Raw genomic sequence first — 20,685 nt, 5'->3', positions numbered from 1 at the left:
ATAAGTGGTTTTTATGAATTAGCTCAAAATAGTAATTGAGCAGTTTTGAGAGTTCTCGATTTTTATAAACTCTTTATTTTAGTAATAAAAATAATTATTTTAAAAAGTATTTTATTTTAATATAGACTTACTTTTTAAAATACAATTTAGATAACCAACAAATTGTTTTTAATTTTTTTTATTTGAAAGTTCTCTATTGTTTTAAAACTTGATTTAATTTAATATTTTTTGAAAAAAAAACATAGGCAGACTATATAATTTTGATTCGGCAAAATTTAACCTGAGGTCTCTGTATTTTACTCCCTCCGTCCCAATAAAATTGTGCACTTTACCTTTATCACACAGTTTAAGAAAAGCAATTATTATTTATAGGTTTTGTAAAAAAAATACGCATAAAAAACGATTTTATGATGAAAAAACAATTTTCTGCAAAAAACAACATCTGATTATCATATGAGTATCATCGCATTATCATATCAGTATCATAATACACCAGAGAAAAACGAATTTTTACAAAAAAAAAGCGGTTGATATGAATATCATTATATCATCAGTATCATAACATTATACGATTATAATAAAGCTATGATAATAGTATGATACGATAATGATAATAGTATGATAATGTTATGATAATAGATAGATAATGTTATGATGATAGTATGATAAGATTATTATAATAGTATGATAATATGATACCTACACAGAAAAAAATATTAAAAAAAATTATGATAATAAGATGATAACGTGAAGATAATAGTATGATAAAGTTTTATGATAATAAAATGATAAAAGTTATTATAATAGTATGATTATACGATATCTACATGAAAAAAATTACAAAAAAATTATAATAACGAAATGATACTGCGATGATACCTACATGATAACGGAGTAAAATTATTATTATTTTAAAATTTAGAGTAAAAATATAAATTTGAAAAAAAACGTGGAGTGTTTTCTAAATCTTTTCGTTTTGAGGTAAAAATACATTTTTTATTTATTTTTTTAAATAAATACGTAAACAACCCTTTATTTATCACCCTCATTTATGGCGATACCTTAGTTACATGGCTTAGAGAGAGCAATAAACCTAAAATATCATCTCTTGACATTTTGTGAATATAAAATAAGAAAGAAATTGAGGCCACACCTCATAAAAATGGTATGTGTAAAACACCTTTTTGTTACATAGAAAATCGATAAGGGACTGAAGCATCAAGTGATTACTTTCAGAGATAACCGTTCAGACGACGAACTAGCGATCTACTTGACAAAATTCAACATGATTATTGAAAGACCGAAACGTATCTTTTGCAAATAACCTTCACAAATTTATAGAAATTGTGATAAAACAAAAGGCTAATAGGTTGAAAAACTACCGACCTTTGTTTTGGTTTTTAATTGTATCTCGACATAGTAATTTTGTCAATTTACCCTATTTTAAAATCTTGACTTTCAATAGCACCCTAAATTAGAAAAATTAGATGATTTTATTAGAATAAGGTTGAAAATACGTAAAATACATAAATTTAAGGATCACATCATACTTTTTTCTATTTTGACAAATTTAAATAAGTCCTTTAACTTAAAAAAGTTTCAAATAAATCCTAAATAAAATATTAATTAAATAAATATATAATTAATTATTAAATTTCAACATGTCCGACTCTGCTTTCATCGGACCCGCCATCACCAGACTCATCGATCCACCTCCGTTCATCCGATTATAGAGGACGAACAGTTCAGCAGGTATTTTTATAATTTTTTTTCAAAATTTAGGTATTTTTATCGGAATCCCAAGATGTAATCATAAACTTAAGACTGTAATCTATATACTTATATAATTGAGAGGACTAATAGAGACCTCTCATTGATTCTCACCAAATAGAATTTTCTCATTAATTCTCACTAAATTGAACATTCTCATTAGTTCCCACTTTTTTTAAATCACTTATTCAAATTATATTTATTTTACTAAGTGTTCTAATCTATATCAAATTCCAATCTCTACATATTATAGTGTTCTAATTTATATTAAATTCTAATTTCTACACTTTATAGTGTTCAATATTTATTAACTTCTAATCTTTACAAATCATTTATTTATTAAATATTAATATTTAGAAAATAAAATTCATATTGTAGAATTTTGGCAAATCCGCATATTATAAAAAAATTATTTAATTTTTATTATCTTAACATTACACTTTATTTGATTTTTACCTAATATAAAAATTATTATTAAAAGAGTACTATCATCAGTATTTTTAAGTAATCTATTATTAACATTAAACTGTATTTTTATTTTATTAGTCTGCATATTATGAATTTCTTTTCACATTTTTATATATACTAGTTTCTCATTACGTATTACGTACGCGACTCGTAACCTGACTCCTCAAATTTTATTAATATATTATTACATTAATCAATCTTGTCCACTGTCCATACTTTAATTATTACCAACATCAATAAATAGTTAAAATTTAATGAGACATGTACTAGTAAATATCCGATAGTCCATCTAATTTAGGAAGTATGTAATTGATATTCAATAGTCTGTAGTGGTAGATGTAGTATAAAATACAATAAAGGCCAAACCCATATAGAGGTCTCTGTACTTTACACATTTTTTTCCGTAGGTCCTTATACTTCATTTTTGTATTATCTGGTCACTCTACTTACCTATTTTTGATCTTCAGGTCCTTTGTGAGTTTTTTCCAGTCCCTCTACTTACAATTTTTGATTCCTTCAGTCCCTCTATTTACAATTTTTGTTTCCTCCAGCCACACAAAAGGACCGGAAGAAACTTATAAAGGACCTGAAAATCAAAAATAGGTAAGAAGAGGGACCAAATAATACAAAAATGAAGTATAAGGACCTATGGAAAAAAATGTATAAAGTACAGGGACCTTTATATGGATTAAGCCTACAATAAAATAGGTGAATATTTTAATTGTATTAAAAGTAGCATAAAGCTAATATTTAGATAGAATAATTTTTCTTTGTAATGACAATAAAACCTTCCAATAATAATTAATTAGATATTTTTTAGAAGGATACTTCGGTAAATTTACTTGTTCCCCCGCCATCCATGCTTTTATATATACTAGTTTCGCATTACGTGCTATGCACGTGGCTCGTAACGTAACGTAACATATTAGTAAATTTAATATAATTATATCAATTTTTTATTTATAATTAATATTAAATTAGTTAAGAATTTTTGTAAAAGTAAATATAATATATTCGGTAAAAAATATTTTTCCATACTAAATAATAAGATAGAAATTTAAATAAAAATATATTGATTAAATACAGTATTTTTAATTTTGTAGTTCAATCAAACTAAAAGATAGGTATTCCTACTAATTTGGAGACAATTTAGTTAATTTTATATACTAAAAACTAAATTGGAGATAATTTAGCTACCTATTCTAATTAGGACTTTAATTACAATAGTGATTAATTAAATAACTAATTAGTTAATGACTATAAAACCTCTATTTAGTAGTAAACTGAAAAGGATTATTCAGTAAATTTGCCTGTCCCCCCCCCCCCCCATCCGTGCTTTTATATATAGTGTATATATAGATTATAGATATATATATTTTAATAAATTTATTACTTAAATAAATTATTAATTTGATTCCGCATAAATATACGAGACTTACATCTAGTTACATACAATATGTAAAACTTAGGGCTTTTTACTCAAATAACCAACATTCAAGTTTGATTTACTTTTATACTGACTCATATTTGACATTTTAAAACTACCATACAAAAAAGAATTTATTACTTTTATACCATTCATATAAATAGAATCCTAATAGCACAAACCCTCATAAACAAGATTATTTTCTCTCTCCTCAGATTTCTCTCTCCTTTCCCTCTCAACTCACCTTTTGTTCTTTGCATCAATCCGCCTCCGCCGTTCCATTTTCATCGTTCCGCCTCCGCCGTTCCGCCTTCATCTCGCTCTTATCTTTCTTTTATCGTTTTGATTTCAGATCTGAAATTTTTTGTTCTTTCTTTTATTTTCAGATCTGTAATTTGTTTATTTATTACTGTTTTTCACAATTAAACATGTATAAAGAGTATCTTTAAAGAATCTAATACTTATTTCATGTTATGTAGAATAATTTTGTGATTTTATAGAATAAAATTTTGTTGTTTCTGCATTTTTTTGTGTTTCTGTGTTTTTTTATTCTGCAAAACGATTTCTTGATGATGATTGATTGCTGAATTATTATAATGTTACAGTGCTGTTGATTTTATGTTGACTTTATGTTGATATCAACTGATTTTTTTTATATTTTAATATTGAAAAATAAGATAATATTGTCTGTGAAATCAACTAAAAAAATTAAATTAAATTGAGACTATAAATGATATGGTAGCATTAAGGAGAAGACATATAATGATGTTGAATTATTGTAATATAACAGTGTTGATATTGTGTTGATTTTCGGTTGATATTTTGTTGATTTTATCATCGGTGAAGAAGACAATAATGATGTTAAATTATTGTAATGTTACAGTGTTGATCTTATGTTGATATTGTGTTGATATTATGTTGATATTTACTTGATTTAACATTAACGAAAAAGAACACATTATATGTGAAATAAAATAAAAAAAATTGATATCAAATTGAAAAAATGTTTAAAAAATAAAAATTAGTGCAAAAAAAGATTGAAAAACTTAAATTAGTGAATTTATTACATATGTTGATTTCGTGTTGATTTCATGTTGATATTAAAACTGACGAAAAATATCAGCAGTAAAAAAAAAGTCAAAATCCAAAAAAATTAAAAAAATCAAAAAAATTAAAAAAAATTGAAATTAAAATATGTGATAAATATTAAGTGCAGAAATATAATGGTGAAAAAAATAATTAAAAATGATGAAAGAAAATGATGGAAAATGTGAATTAATATCAAAAGTAAAGTTTTTTCAAAAAGTAGTATAAAAGAAAAGAAATCTGGTATGAAATGTAAAGATTTAGAAAGGGTGGTAAAAAAGTAAATGTTGGAGAAAAAACAGTATTTTATATAAAAAGCCCTAAAACTTACGAAGCTCAAATACTTACACATCAGAAAGCTTATCAGACAATTATCATATGATGAGCAAACTGATTTAATTTGCTTCATAGAAGCCTTTTTGAAGAAGTCCAAGTTCCATCAATAATATTTGGCTTAATTTCTTAAAAAACCTCCACCTTGTATTTTTTTTTCGTTTATACCCTGACCTTGTAAAAACACCATTTGTACCCAATTTTGAGTTTTTATGTTTCATCTCTACCCAAAAATATTAAATTGTACTCTTTTCATTTGAAAAAGAGTTTAAAACAATCCTTCATTTTTAACTTATATACTAATTAGATATTAAAATTATTAATAGTACAAAAATACCATCTTCTTCAAAAAATTAAAAATAATAATAATTTTTTTAAATTTTTTTAAAAATAATTCCGAATTTTTTGTTTATTTTTTTAATTTTTTTTAAAAATATTTCTGACAAAAAAATTAAAAATAATAATAATTTTTTTATTTTTTTTTATTTTATATAATTAAAAAAATTAATTAATTATTTGAATATATTTGATCATTTTTTAAGTTTAAAGATTTATTTGTATTTTTAAAAATAGAAAAAATGACTCTTTTCTAAATGAAAAGAGTACAATTTAATGCTTTTGGGTAGGAATGAAACATAAAAACCCAAAATTGGGTACAAATGGTGTTTTACAAAGTCATGGTATAAACGAAAAAAAAAGTGTAAGGTGGGAGTTTTTTAAGAAATTAAGCCATAATATTTAAATTTTCTCTTGCCTTTTTTAAAACCTTTTCTTGCTAAGCAAAAGTTTCTTTCTTGGCTCAATTACGAGTCTTTAACATCTTAGATGGAAAGTTTATTATCACAGTTTCAGCCTTTCAGGACTGTCAGCTTGCAACTACTGCTGCAAGCATAGGTGCTCACTTGTGTTTCAAAAGAGCTTTGATATTTGCAAATTTTTAGTACTAATTTAATTTTCCCCAGAAAATTGCACAACCCATATCAATTAATGACATAACAATTGGCTATCCTCAAATCTAAAATGAACCCGTAGCATTGCGTTGCAAGCTCAAACTGTTATCTCATGTTGCTTGTAACTTGTCTGGCTTCAATATCCTCGAGTCTTAGAGTTACAGCTCTCTTGTGGGCTTCCAGTCCTTCGACTTCAGCCATTTTTGCGACACACGGACCGAGGTTTCTCAGACCTTCCTCGGTCAGTGACTGTACAGTCATGTATTTAAGGAATGAATCCAAGGAAACCCCGCCGTACATCCTTGCATAACCATATGTTGGTAATACATGGTTTGTCCCACTTGCATAATCTCCAACACTCTCTGGCGTCCATTGCCCCAAGAATACGGAACCTACATCGCCAATCAAACAAACTTTATATTCAATTTTATTACGTTACAGTTATTACTGCTTTCATAGCATAAACACGTTGATAACTCTTTATCTTTCTATTAGACTTGTATGGCAGTTCAACTACGCAATCTAGTTACAAGCTGTATAATTTGTTCCTTAATATGCCTCTTCCACTTTCAATATACTTCAGCTGTTAAAATACATAGCCAAACCCACAGGTCATAATTGATCAGTCTAGAAGGCAGAAGTAACTTTTTTTCTTCTTCACAACAGATGCAAAGATGAAAATAAAGATATGAATGCTAGGACTTTGCTAAATCTTTTAAAATGTGAAACAAAATTTGGCCACAATGGATCTCCTTTTGTATCCCTAAGGTAAACACAGGCAGGCTAATATATAGAAACAAGAAATAAAGTCCTAGCACTTTGGAAACAAATTTTCACTCTTATAGTTCCATTCGGCTATAGACAGTAGCCATCTGACCTTAATGAATCCATCAGTTCACAAAAGCAACTTTAACGTCAATGATCAAATTAAATCCCTTTACCAAACAATATTTTCAGCTCACACAAGCATGGAACTGGTCTTGAAACGACAACATAAGTGCAGGAAGGAAATTGAGAGCAATAAATAAATCAAATGTGTTAACAAAGATATAATATATAGTGAGTAGGACAATACCTGCATTCTCAATAGACCTTTCCCACTTTTCCGCATCTTTTACATTAACAATCAGGTGCTCAGGTGCATACAAGTTTGAAAAGGAGATGGCCTGCGAGACCAAAAACAGCAGAGTTCACAGTTACAAACGCCACAAAAATCAACGATCAAAGCTTTGAGGTGGCAAGATCCAAACAGACAAATAAGCATTTGGAAAAACTGAAAATTAAGTGCTAAAATAGTCAATGTGAAATATAGTAGTCAATAATAGTTTACGCAGATAAATTGTATGAAGATTAAAATTAGAGTTTTAAGGTATATTAGTTGTGAATTAAAAATATGCTAAGGGCATACAAGTCATTCTCTAACAAATAGCAATTAGAAAATGAAAATTGGGTCTATATAGGGTTATGAAACACATTTAAAAGTATTAAGCGCTTGTCAAATAACCAATTCATCCAATAGCTCAACTTGTTAGGCGAGATTCCAAACATAGTATTATCTTAATATATCCCTGTACGCAAATGCTCATCGGGCTTCAAGTGTGAACAAACAAGCACACATGTCCATCTTAATCATGCACACCCCTAATCAGAGCCTCTATGATTGAAAGGTATAGAGTGCGATCCTTGGCAACTCCCGTTTAGTTTATTAAAATATTTCAGTATAAGCTAAGGTGGACCAAAACTGATCAGATTATTGGATAATAGGAAACCAAACCGAAATAAGTGCAAAAAATTTATTCGGAGTAACTGACATATAGTAAAAATGATAAAATATAACATGCAGGGAAGGATCCATCCACAGGTCATTACGCACACCCCTAATCAGAGCCTCTATAATTGAAAGGTATAAATTTCAATCCTTGGCAACTCCTAAAATATTTGACCACAAGGTAAGGTAGACCAAAACCAATTGGTTTTTTGGATAATAGAAAACCGAAACGAAATAAGTGAAAAAATTTGATTCTGTACGGACTGTCACTGATATATAGTAAATATGATAAAATGTAACATGCATGGAAGGATCATCCGCAAGTTGTTAATTATCCCAAGTTTTGAATCCCGCCAAAAGCATCATGCTCCATCTTTTAAGATTAAACAAGAAAAAACAAAGAATTGATAGGCTTAAATTCAAACCTTCACCCTCAGACACATTAAAAGAACCATCTACCTCTCTTACCGCTTTAATGATTTGTTCAAAAGATAAACTTTCAAATACATAATATAATTATTTCGGGCAGTTCGATTTCTTTCATATTTTCATTATAAAAACCAAACCGAACCCATATTTTTAGTTCGGTCCAATTCAGTTTTTCGGTCAGGTTTGATTTTTGCGAACTCCTAACTCTGATACCACAAATAACCAATTCACCCAATAGCTCAAGTCGTTGGGTGAATCTCCAACTATAGTATTATCTTAACAGTGCTCAATGTTTTAATTCTAAGTGTTAAGTTGGGTTATCAAACAACCCCATGCAGTCCATAAAAATAAATAAGAGGTGAAATTTTGAGTTTGCAAAAGATATTTTCTAATGGGTTGACTCAATCTGCACAGTATACCAACATCAGCAATCATGTAGGCATATTAGTACTGTGGTTCAAAACCTGCATGTTTTTATGCCTTCAAAAACTAACCACCATCTATTGTTCTATAGGTTTGCAGTAGTGCAGAAATAAAGACCTTAATAAAACTTGAAGTATTCAGGCAGGAGCAGAGGACCAACCTCAACCATATCACGAGCAACTACAATGAAACTATGCTCCAATGCTTTCGAAGCATATTCTCCTCTTGGTAGGCTTTGACATTGCTTACCAATCTCCTCTTCAATGGCTTTAAGATCAACATCATTCCCAACAATTACAAGAACAACCTGGCTATCAGGGCCATGTTCAGCCTGCCAAAATAGAATTTATTTTTAAGAAAACATGAGATACATAGAAACAAGAGTAAATTACTTCATGGTTAATAGGATGTATTCATATATTTATTTAATGTTGGTTTAGTCACAACAAACAATCAACAATGTACAGCTTCACGAAAGAAATGTATGCGGCAGCGAGAACAAGTGGTTATGCAATTAGTTCACCAAAAGCTATCATTATCTTTTTCCAATAATATACAATACTAGTAAAGAAAAGAGGTTAAGGACCTGTGACAGTAAATCTGCAGCTATATGTATAGGGCTGGCCTGGCTATCAGCAATAACTAAAACTTCAGAAGGTCCGGCAGGCATGTCAATTGATATCATTGCTTCACTGTTCTGTTTGAAAAATAAGAAGATGGAGGAATCAAGCAAATGGAGAAACAAAATAAATTAGCCACATTAGATCAGGAATGATGCAAATTTATCTAGCTAATGGAGTTCAGACACTTCATGCAAAAGAAACTGTACAGAACAACATTCGCCTAACTCTCCTTCCGAAAATCCCTAAGATTGGAGAAATTGCCGACTAATGATATCTGGCCACATGTGTGCATAGTTCCACAAATCAGAGATGTACGTACTTGTAGAATCATTTTGGCAGCTGTGACATATTGATTTCCTGGTCCAAAAATCTTCTCTACCTGCACATCCACAGTAATCAACCCTTGCAATGAAGGTTACAATAATATTATAGATATCTTCAAGTTTTTGCACAATTTTTTTTGGTCAATTGAGATGTTAATAAACAATATCAAAAATGAATTTTGGAGAAACTATAACAACCTTCCCTCTCTTATCATAGGGTTCCATCACATACTTTAATTTTTTTTTAATTAATGAATCAAACAGGACAGCTTTACACTGCCTGATAAACGTTTAATTGTTTTGCAGATTCCTCATAATCTTTTGTTTTTAAGATAAACTACAAACTTGTGATTTCGTACATTAATGGCTGTAAATTTGTAATAAACCACTGAAAGAACAGACTTTCTAATTCATCAATTTAGCATTGTCATATTTGATATTTTTAATATGAGTAATATTGGCTTTAGATGCTATAGTTACTTTAGCTGATTTATCAAATTACTATTGACTGGATTTAACCTCATAATATGTTCACAGATGAACAGTTAGAAGGAGATACCCACTTAGATATAATCATCAAATACAACAAGAGTATTTCATTAATGAACTACAAAGAGAATATACAAGCATTCACAACCAAGGCATCAGTAAAATATTTCAAATTGGACAAGGGCTCGATCTTCTCTCCTGTACTTTGCACCAAGGTACAATTTATAGATGTAGAGCAAGAGAAGAAAACAAGAAAAAGAGACATCAGTGGAGAGAGAGAGAGAATAAAATGATAAATGAGAGAAAAAGCTCAGACAATAGCAAATGGCCATTTCATCAATTTTCATCAATTGAAATACTGCAGCCGTTACATTCTCTAGACCTTTAACGAGAAACTTATGTCTTTTAGACTATTGGAAATAGCTTGAATTGTAAGAAGAGATCGAATGAATGGAGTTTGAAACTTCTATGGACTGTTTTGGACCAAACTTTGCCAAGTAGATACCACTAGTAGGCTTATTAAAAAGTTTCAAATCTCTGTAGTTTAGCTTTCAGTAGTAGACTACATATAAGGTTTCAATTTAATTGGATATTGGTGTTAAATTATAACTTGAGTCTATTATAGTTGTCAAACTTCACTTTGGGCCCAAATCAAGTTTGGGAAAAAGTTTTATAGTAATTTAAGATATTTTTCCACTGGTATGTTTGTCATAAAATCCAGATATCTATAGTTAAGAAACAAGATTATAAAGAATTATTACCTTAGGACAGGATTCTGTCCCCCAAGCCATGGCTGATATAGCCTGCAAATAATAACTATATCCTGTCATTATTTCTATCTATATACATAAAAGATACAAAAATACCATTAGATATGGTTATAAGTTTTAAAGTTGTAAACCTGAGCTCCTCCGGCTTTAAGGATGTGAGTGACACCAGCTTTCTTGGCACAGTACAGTACTTCCTAGAAAGGAATACATTAAGTTACTTTTATTAACTTTGAAGGAAACTACAATTGCAGTAGGTAATCTGTGCAGTGCCCTCTTGGTACACTCTAAAATTTCACATGGAGTTAAGTACCTTGAATATGGTGCCATCCTGACTTGGCGGAGTTGCAAGTACAACGGTCTTACACCCGGCAATCTGTGCAGGCTTTTTTAAGAAATAAACAAAAAATCAAACAAATGCACCCAAATGGACGATATAATGTGATTATAGAGTCTACAAGAACTTCGACCAGGCATAGCAATTAATATGAAATATCAAATCAACTTACAATTGCAAGCATCAGAGCTGTTGAAGGTAAAACTGCAGTTCCTCCAGGAACATAAAGACCTACAGAAGAAATGCTCCTTGCCACACGTTTACATCTAACACCCTGAAAAAATTTCTTTATAAGTCAATGGACTTCATAAAAGAAAATGTAACACCATGAGACAGGCAGTCATATCAACTTACTTTCATGTTTTCGACACTTTGTTCAGCCGCTCTTTGAGCAAGATGAAATGCATAAATATTATCATATGCGACATCAAATGCTTCCTTAACAGAAGGATCAATCTGTAATGGGTAAAATAAACCAGAGGATCAACACTCAGCAGAAAGATCATTTGGGTCCAAGGAATTAAAGCAAAATTATGTAAAGCATAATAATGTAGAAGTAAAAGAAATTTTTCATTTTGAAGATATGAAAAAGAAAATTACCTCTGGGTCAGGAAGTTCAGATACATGATCAACAATGTTGTCCAACTTGACCTTGTCAAATCTTGTAGTGTACCTGCAAGTAATTCACATAAGTATCGGTTAACCTCATCAAGAGGAGACATGTTGATAAAACAAATACAATTTAACATCGCAAATGCATCCTAAACCTTTTAGAGAAAGTCTAGTGGCAGCATAATTTTTTTCCAAACCTACCAATTAACCTTTAAAAGCCCAGGGCTGTAACCTATGAAGCACCGATACGGGTACGGGTACGGACACGGGTACGGGTACGGGGAACGGCATTTAAAAAAAAATAGGACACGGGTACGGCGGGGACACAGCAATTTTTTTATTTTCTAAAAATATATATTTAATCGTATATAAGGTTTCTTTTAAAATAGGGGCTGTTGTTTTTTTTTCCCTTCCTAAAACAGCCTACCGTTTCTTTTTTGAAATAGGGGGCTGCTGTATTTTTTTTTTAAAATTAAAAATAGGGTTTACTTTAGGTTATTAATTTTTTTATATTTGGTTTGGGTCCATTTATTTAATATTTTTATAAAAGAAAATCCATACAAAAAAAATCTAAAATGCCACTAGAAGTGTCCCCGGCGTGTCCTCGAAGTGTCCCCGGCGTGTCCCCCCCTTTGACCAGTCAAAAGTATGGGGACACGCCACGTGGCGCGTCGGGTACGTATCCCCGGCGTGTCCCCGTGTCGACCCCCTAGATACGGCACTCCGACGGAGTGTCGGTGCTTCATAGGCTGTAACCAATAGACCCCTAAGGTCCTAGGGCTGCAACGCGAGCACAACACTCAAAAACATGGACGGATATTCTCAAATGTCTACTGATTTTGCTCAGATGGACTACATTGTTTTTCACTCTTTGACTCTGTTTGACCGTTTGACTCTTTTAAAATTCAAAAATTCTTTCTAAACATGCAACAAGTCAAGTGAAAATTCTGAATAAAAACAAGTACTGCAGATGCTTTAGGCATGGAACACTCCATGAGACTGTAAGGCTTTTCCTGAGAATAACATACAAACAACGCAACAAAGAACAAAAGAAGCTTGTTTTTTTGAAGGCAAGCTCCCACTTGATAAATTTATGCAGACCCAACAAAAACTAAGATATTGAAGCCACTAAAAGAAAGAAACAAAAAAAAAAACAAAAAATTTAGAAGTAGCCTCTGAAATGAAAGTCGCCACGGGAAACAGAAGAAGGCGTAATAGACTAAGATCTTATAAGTTTTGGGTAGAAATGCCATTCTTACTTTGACCTTGTTTGTCTTCGTCTATACACAAAGAAACTTTTATAGACACTACAAACCCCAAATGTAAAAGATACTTGGTTCTGTTAAATCTTAAGAGAAGAACGTATACTTTAAAAGATTTGTTTATTTCAGACAAAGTGCAAATTAGAGAAAGAAAGAATTTGAAGGGAACTGATGTATGATAAACTAAGAGACCTTCCTAACAGTAAAAACACAAAAATACCATGTTTGAGTAATTTTAATCAGACTCACTTGCTTCAACATGCTTGTAAACCATCTATACTATAAGGTAGGAAGAAAAGTGGGGTGTACAAGTATGACAAAAAACACTTTAAGAGCATTAAAAGTATAGAAGTCCAACTAATTTTTTTTCAACTATGTATTATATTGAAGAGTTCTCAGCACCAAAAACACTAATGATACTGATAACAACAAAGAAAAGATAGAAAAATGGAGCACCAACTCTTTAACAGCAGCATCACCTCGGCTGCGAACAGCATCAACAATGGGGTTAACCTAAAAAGTCACAAAAATATATCATCTTCCAAACACACAAGCATGAAAAATTTAAACAAAAAAACAATAAAGCAAAGCTTACAGTGCTAAAGATCGAAGAGAAATCTATTCGAGGACGAGCTTTCAGGCCGTCAACCTCTTTACGAGTAAGTTCCGATAAGCGATAAGACTTCATTGCACACATTACTCTGTTCAAACGTAATCCTGTTAAGATAACAACACACTAGACAATATCAAACCATAAATTTAGCACTAGATTCCTTCATCATTAATCTACACAGCATGAAATTAAAATTCCTCTGACAATCTAATTAAACAAGAATTCAACATAGAAAAACTCATAAAACGACATTGTCTACAAGTCAAAACGCATGTATAATCAAGCAAACCTTGAGAGAATTTGTGCAGAGGAGCAGGAATCAATGTGGAACGACGAGGTAAATTTAGTCTAATTAAGGAATTGCTCCGATTAAAAGACAGCAGCTGAGAATCCATCATTAGTGGCTTCACTTGAATTGGTCTTGAAAAAGAATTTAAGAATCTATTACCACCAATAATACCTATAATTAAGACAAAATGATGTTTCTGCCCCTAAACTTTAGAGTTTTCGTCATTTCTACACCTAAACTTAATGAACCAAGAATCAATTATTTTAAAAAAAAAATAGTCAAACTAACCTACAACTTTCGTTTTAAACTGATTTTTAGTACTCAGTTTATTTTTTAAATAGACTTCTAAATTTCAAATATAGCCCTATAATATTAAAAATGCAAAAAACCATTTTATTTCTTAAATAAAAATTAGGGACTCTTTTGCCCTTTTTCCATTTTAACCTAATTGTTCTCCTTCAGTATACACCTCTTTTCCGGACAGGTAGAAACCTGATGATGATTTTCAGATACACCCGGTCGGGTGACGAGGTAGCGATCTGCATGTTAGAATTCAAGTGGGTTAAATCACTGCCCAGCGGCAAATTTGAAGGATTGAAACGTAATTTGCCGCAACTAACTTATAAAAATCCAAAGAAATTGTGATAGAAGTCTAGAAATTGGACTAATTACAATGGCTTAGAAGTTTATGGTCCAATATATAAGTTTAACGGACTATATTGACCAAAACTAAGTTTTAGTTTAAAAACCCTTTTTGAGACTTTCAGAGACGAAAACAATCTTTTTGTCGTCTTTTTATGGCATATATTGATAAATATGAATTTAATAAAATAATAACATAAGATAGACATCTAACCTAATCTAAACACATAAAAAACCGTTTCAAGCTAACTTAGACTATAGAAAACCCTAATCTAACCCTAACCACTATATAAACAACTTTATGAAATCCTAAAAGGGAGGACGAAATTAACAATCAAACACATACTCTAAAAAAGAACAAAAACCCTAAATTCTACATGCTTTTGGACGAACCATATATACCCAACAGGGATCAACTCTAATTAATTTTAGTCTACTAAATCAAGCTTAAATGTTTCAATCAATCAAGAACGTTGCTGTACTTCGATCCAGACTTGGATTCTACATCCGAATCGCCAGAAAACGACCCCAAGACTTAGAACATTACTTCTGAGAACCCATAATCCTATCACTTTCTTTATCATTGTTTATGATATGATGTTTTCAATTTTGATTATTAGGATGCTTGTTTAGTAATTTTTACTGTTCTTGCCATGAAATTGCCATAACTATATAAACAACCATGATTTTCATGCTTTTTCACTTTAAATCCATATTTAGGATGTTTATAATTGTTTTTTTATCTTTATTTTGACTATTTACCGACTCCAGACCTTTCATTATGTGTTTTGACTGTTTTTGCACGTTTTTTGGACAAATCCCGAACCAAGTTTGACCTCTGCCTTGATGGTGCCGCCGCTGCCTGTCCTTCTAGCGCCGTCTTTCTTCATCTCCAAACTCTTCCAAATATTTCAATGTATTCCAAATGTTGTTTTTTCTAGGCTCATCTGAGCTCAAAATTGGGCCTCGTGTAATCCCACGGACTAGTATTTAGTTGTAGGGTTGTTTTCTATAACTTTCCGGACCCTTCCCAATCAGCATCTTCTAGCAACGTCAGCAATAGTGGATTTGTTATGCAATCATGGGCTTTGATGCCCAAATCGCAAGACAACAAATTCTACAGCAGTTACTTAATTCGTTTGGGCACGAAATTGACTCCGGTTTAGACCAGTGGGTTTACATCGACCAAAGGAACAACTTACGTGTTTTGACCAGATCCTGAATCCGACTGTATCAACAGACAAATGACACACAATCACCAAACACTCTAGAAAAGAGGTTCAAAAGTTTTTTTAACCTTGTATGTATATCACTGCAAATGGGAATGTTTACATTGTTTATTGATTTCCATGCATGTCCAGATCCATTATTAACAGGCTTAATCAAGATAATCACGCTAACTTAGTTCAAAACAAATCAAATCACATAGAAAATTAAAGACTGCCATGAAAATGTAACTAATGATTGTATAAGAATTCAAGATGGTAGAACTAAAATAAATCTCACATATACATCCGGTTTAGGCTTTATGCATGAAAATTGAATAAAATCCATTTATATATGTTATATGCCAGAAACCCTAGGATTATAAGCTTGCTTAGGAGTCCTTGCTACTTTTTCACATGTTAGTGCAGATCGAGTCATATGTGCGCCTCAAAATACATGTTTATATTTTTGTATTTACTTTCCAGCCCTTTACTTTCCAATTATTTACATTTTCAACTCTTTATTTTCAATCTGTTGTTATTTGGATTTCCTGCTTTGATGAGATGTTTATTGAAATGTGTCTTTTAATTAAATCAATAAGTCAAGTAAAAGAGTTTTAATGGTGTCCATGAACCCGATCTTTTGGTCTGATGCATGATAATCTCATCCATATGCACACGAGATTATCTAGTCTGTATAAAATGTATTTCCTATCTGAGCTAGGTGGCGACTCCATTTATTTCAAAACTAACTAGACTAAGATCAGCCATAAGCATGAATGAGCGCCCCTGAAACTAGTCTGCTCTCACCTTCCTTCTATCTTAAACCTAAAAATTAAAACTTTAAACCTAAAACTAAATTTTTTACCGTCACCGTCAACTTTGGGCAAACGCCGATCTGATGTCGCCACTATCGTTCTCCTCCGTCTATTCTCGTTTAAGAATTGACTTTATCTTCGTATATTCTGAAACGAGAATAGATTTCATCTTTTTATTCTTAGATGAGAGCATAATTAATCTATGTCTATTCTCGTATGAAAATAGATGAACTCGCATGTTCATCTTTTGAGAACCGAACATCAAGTGGTAACCATTGAAGCAACCACCATCAAATAAGCTTTCTCTACTGCTACTACTTTTGTTGTTGGTTCCTCACTATTTATTGCTTGTCCTCCTCGCTTCTTGTCCTTCTCCATTTCTTGATTTTTTTAGAAATGACGATGGTGATGGTGGTAAGTGGTACAGAATGATGGCTGGTTTGATTTGTTTGATTTATGCTTTTAATTTTATTAAGTTTGTTAGTGGTGGTTGCTCTCAATTTTGATTTTTTGCTTTTGATTTTTGCTATTGCTGGGTTTCATGGTGAGGGAGGCGGAGGTGGTTGCTGCTGGAATTAACAGCATTATTGTTGCTAAAATGACGAAGGAGTTGCCGGTTAATTGAATTGAAGAACGGAGATTTGTGGGTGATGAGATGGAGACGGTGGTTGGTGTTGGTATAATGGCGGCGGTTAGTTTTTGTATCTAATGAATCATTTTTGAAGGAAAATAGTCAAACTAACATGCAGCTTAACACTTTCATATCGAAAAAGCCCTCCCCATTCTCACCTCCTCGAGTGAGATACACTACATTTTAAAATATAAATGGTTCTTAATATTTAGTTCATTTTTTAAATAGATACTCAATCATTTTTAAATTTTAAATATGGCCATATAGTTTTTAAAAAGGGTTAGTTCCATAAAACGTGATAACCTTTACACGAACTTTCATTTTAATCACGACTTTAAAAATTGCCATATAAAACTATGACCTTTCTTTTTTTCTTTCAAATCCATCATTTCAGTGTATTTTTGTTGATTAAGTTCTTATGATAGAAGTTTAAGAAATTGGACTAATTACAATGCCTTAGAAGTTTATGGGCCAATTTTTCACGACCCAAATCCATGAGTCACAACCGGCACTAGGGAACAGGAGCGGTTGCTCTGGAACCTGTAGCAAGCCTAATGATCTATTGATTCCTCTCACATATGCATAACACTTTATGATTAAATAATCTCATTTTCAAATTTCTTAAACCTCTTTCGTTAATTTTTAATCATGTTACTCATGAAAACGCCTCGATTTCATTTTTCTTTATGATCATGTCATACTACTCAAGCACGTTATCAACTCTACAGATTCGTGGATATTTCTTTCTTTTAATTATGTTAGTATGCACCTTTGCCAAATCATCTCACACTAAGCATGGAAAACCATTTCTTATAAACATCAAACACATACCTATATCATACAAACATGCTAAACATACATACAACTAAAACAATAGTAATCATCCAAAATATACAAACAATCCAACTGACAGAAGCTAACGCCAATACTACGGATCCTTTAAATGCAACACAAATTGTACAAATTTGAAAATCACAATATACATGTAGACACCCATTTTCCGAACAGGTAAAAAGTGACAAGATATTGAAGCGTCCATTGATGATTTCCAAAGAAATTTGTCCGGGTGACGAGCTTGTGGTCCGCTTTGTTTAGATTCAAGCTAGTTAGATCAGCGCGTAGTTGTAAAATTGAAAGATTGAAACGTAATTAGTTGTGAATAGCCTATAAAAATCCAAAGAGACTGCGAGCTAAGTCTAAGAAATTGGACCAATTATAATATCTTAGAAGTTTATGGGAAAATGATCAGCAAGTTGCAATACCATCGAGGTGCACTTCACTAGTTGGTCACCAAACAAAGTCCTAACAAGAAACGAAGACATCAAATTAATACTAGCACCCAAATCACACAAGCAATTAATAGAGTTCATATTGCCAACAGTACAAGGAATAGCAACATGCCCTGGATCTTTTAGTTTTGTTGGCAAATCACTTTGTATGATGGAGCTACAACTCTCTTTTAAGGAGATAGTGCCATCTTTCTCCCAACTCCTCTTATTCATTATAATGTCCTTGAGGAACTTGGCATACTGAGGCATCTCCCTTAAGGCATCCGCAAGACTAAGGTTGATTTGGATCTTCTTGAATATTTCAAAGAACTTGTTGAATTTTTTAGTATCGGGCACTTTCTTCAATCTACCCGGAAAAGGTACCTTTGGTACAAATGGTGGTGGTGGTGGTGGTCTTACATATAGGATCTCAACTTCCACTTCCGCCTCCTCACTTGCGCTTGGAATCTCCTTGCTAGAACTTATAATGTCCTCAACCACAATAGGCTCCTCTTCTGCAATTCTAGGCTTCTTTCCATTTGTTTTCTCAAGTGTCTTCCCACTTCTAAGCTCAATAGCCTTAACATGCTCCCTCATATTTGATTCTGTGGTGGAAGGTAAACCGCCTTGGGCTCTACCTTGAAGAGTGGTAGCCAATTGAGAAATTTAGGTCTCAAGGTGATGAATGGTAGCGGCTTGGTTCTTGTCTTTTTGCCTAGCTCCCATTTCCATCGTCTCCAACCTTTCAAGCACTTTGTCAATTTTACTCCCCCCATCTGGATGTCTATGAGGCTTAAATCCGGGAGGATATTGAGGCCTAGGATTGGCATTGTAATTCTCTTATTGAGGTGGTCGATGGTTTCAACTTTGAAAACTAGGAATCAGACCTTAATTCCCTTGAGAATTACCTTGCCTTTCATTTTTTCACCAACCAAAATTGGGGTGGTTTCTCCAACCCGAATTGTAAGTTTTGGAGTAAGGGTCATTTGCTTGCCTTTGCCTCCCAATGCAATTGACTTGTTCACTCATAGCTTGACCCGTAACGAGGCATTCTCCTCCCGTATGATTGTAGTCACCATAAAATTCACAACCCACATGACACATAAGCAACCGACGCATTCCTCATGTTCATTTGCTTCTTGAGAGCATCCAATTGAGATTGAAGCGAAGCATTCTTGGCTTTTATGGCTTCCATTTCTTGCACTTCATCTAAAGTTATAACGACTTTTGACCCGGTGGTCTTCTTCTCTCCGATGGCCATGCACTACTAAACATTTCCAATTGATCCAATAAAGCAAGAGCTTCCTCATAAGTCTTTTGTGTTAATAATCCACCTGAGGCCGCATCAATTGTAGTTCTAGTAGTCTCACCCATGCTATTGTAAAAGATTTGAATGACATGCTCCTTTTTGAAATGGTGGTATGGACAGTTCCTTTGAAGATCTTTGAACCTTTCCCAAGCCTCATTCAATGACTCCCCATCATATTGCAAGAAGTCTATGATCTCCTTAGTCAACTTTCTGGTTTTTTCCATTAGGAAGTACTTAGTGAGAAACGCTTGGGCCAAATCCCTCTAAGTGTGGGTTGACTCTTTGGGAAGAGATTGTAGCCATAAACTTGTCTTGTCCCCTTAATGATAAGGGAAACATCCAGAGCTTGATTTGGTCCGCGGTTATGTTGTGGAGCTTGAAAGTGTTGAGCACTCCTAGGAACTTGGCAATGTGAGCATTTGGATCCTCATTACCTAACCAATAGTAAGCACACTGATTCTCCATGAGTCGGATGGTACTCGTCTTGTTCTCGAATGTAGCCGCTTGAACCGGTTGGGCAAAGCATCCATTGTTCCCGTTATCAACATCTGACAAGAAAAAGTCACCCAAGGTTCGCCTTTGAAGTAGTTGAGGTTGTTGAGGACGATCATCCCTTGAGTTTTGTTGTCTTGGGGAATGTTCTCGTTGTGGGTTTCCATCCTCAATAAGAGGAGAGGGTGGGTATAGGTGTCCCCCTTCCTCACCTTAAGGATTAGATCCCTCTATGTGATATTCTTCTCTATCACCCTCCATGATAACGGGTTGACGGTTGGCTCTATGCACACTCCTTTCGAAGCTTCCAAGGTCCTCTCGATACGGTTTGAGAGGGAGTTTGACCCGACGT

The 20,685-nt window shown here is 32.6% G+C and overlaps 1 protein-coding gene and 1 non-coding gene across 2 annotated transcripts; one reads left to right on the top strand and one right to left on the bottom strand.

The window, feature by feature from the left end:
- Positions 1–5,985: 5,985 nt before the first annotated feature.
- Positions 5,986–14,190, bottom strand: LOC126678034 (histidinol dehydrogenase, chloroplastic). Its single transcript, XM_050372893.2, has 14 exons — positions 13,969–14,190; positions 13,662–13,783; positions 13,527–13,579; positions 11,793–11,865; positions 11,547–11,648; positions 11,365–11,466; positions 11,169–11,240; positions 10,990–11,052; positions 10,850–10,891; positions 9,596–9,655; positions 9,240–9,350; positions 8,814–8,984; positions 7,109–7,199; positions 5,986–6,425 (listed from the first exon to the last, which is right to left on the bottom strand). Exons 1-14 carry the CDS (start codon positions 14,075–14,077, stop codon positions 6,139–6,141), a joined length of 1,458 nt encoding a protein of 485 aa, XP_050228850.1. The 5' UTR covers positions 14,078–14,190; the 3' UTR covers positions 5,986–6,138.
- Positions 14,191–19,943: 5,753 nt separating this feature from the next.
- On the top strand, positions 19,944–20,050 carry LOC126679672 (small nucleolar RNA R71). The gene has a single exon (XR_007640958.1). It is a non-coding gene; the product is annotated as a small nucleolar RNA R71 (small nucleolar RNA).
- The last annotated feature ends 635 nt before the right edge of the window (positions 20,051–20,685 follow it).

The sequence above is a fragment of the Mercurialis annua genome, linkage group LG4, assembly GCF_937616625.2.
Source record: "Mercurialis annua linkage group LG4, ddMerAnnu1.2, whole genome shotgun sequence".
NCBI lineage: Eukaryota > Viridiplantae > Streptophyta > Magnoliopsida > Malpighiales > Euphorbiaceae > Mercurialis > Mercurialis annua.
This window is presented reverse-complemented; position numbering and strand designations above follow the sequence as displayed.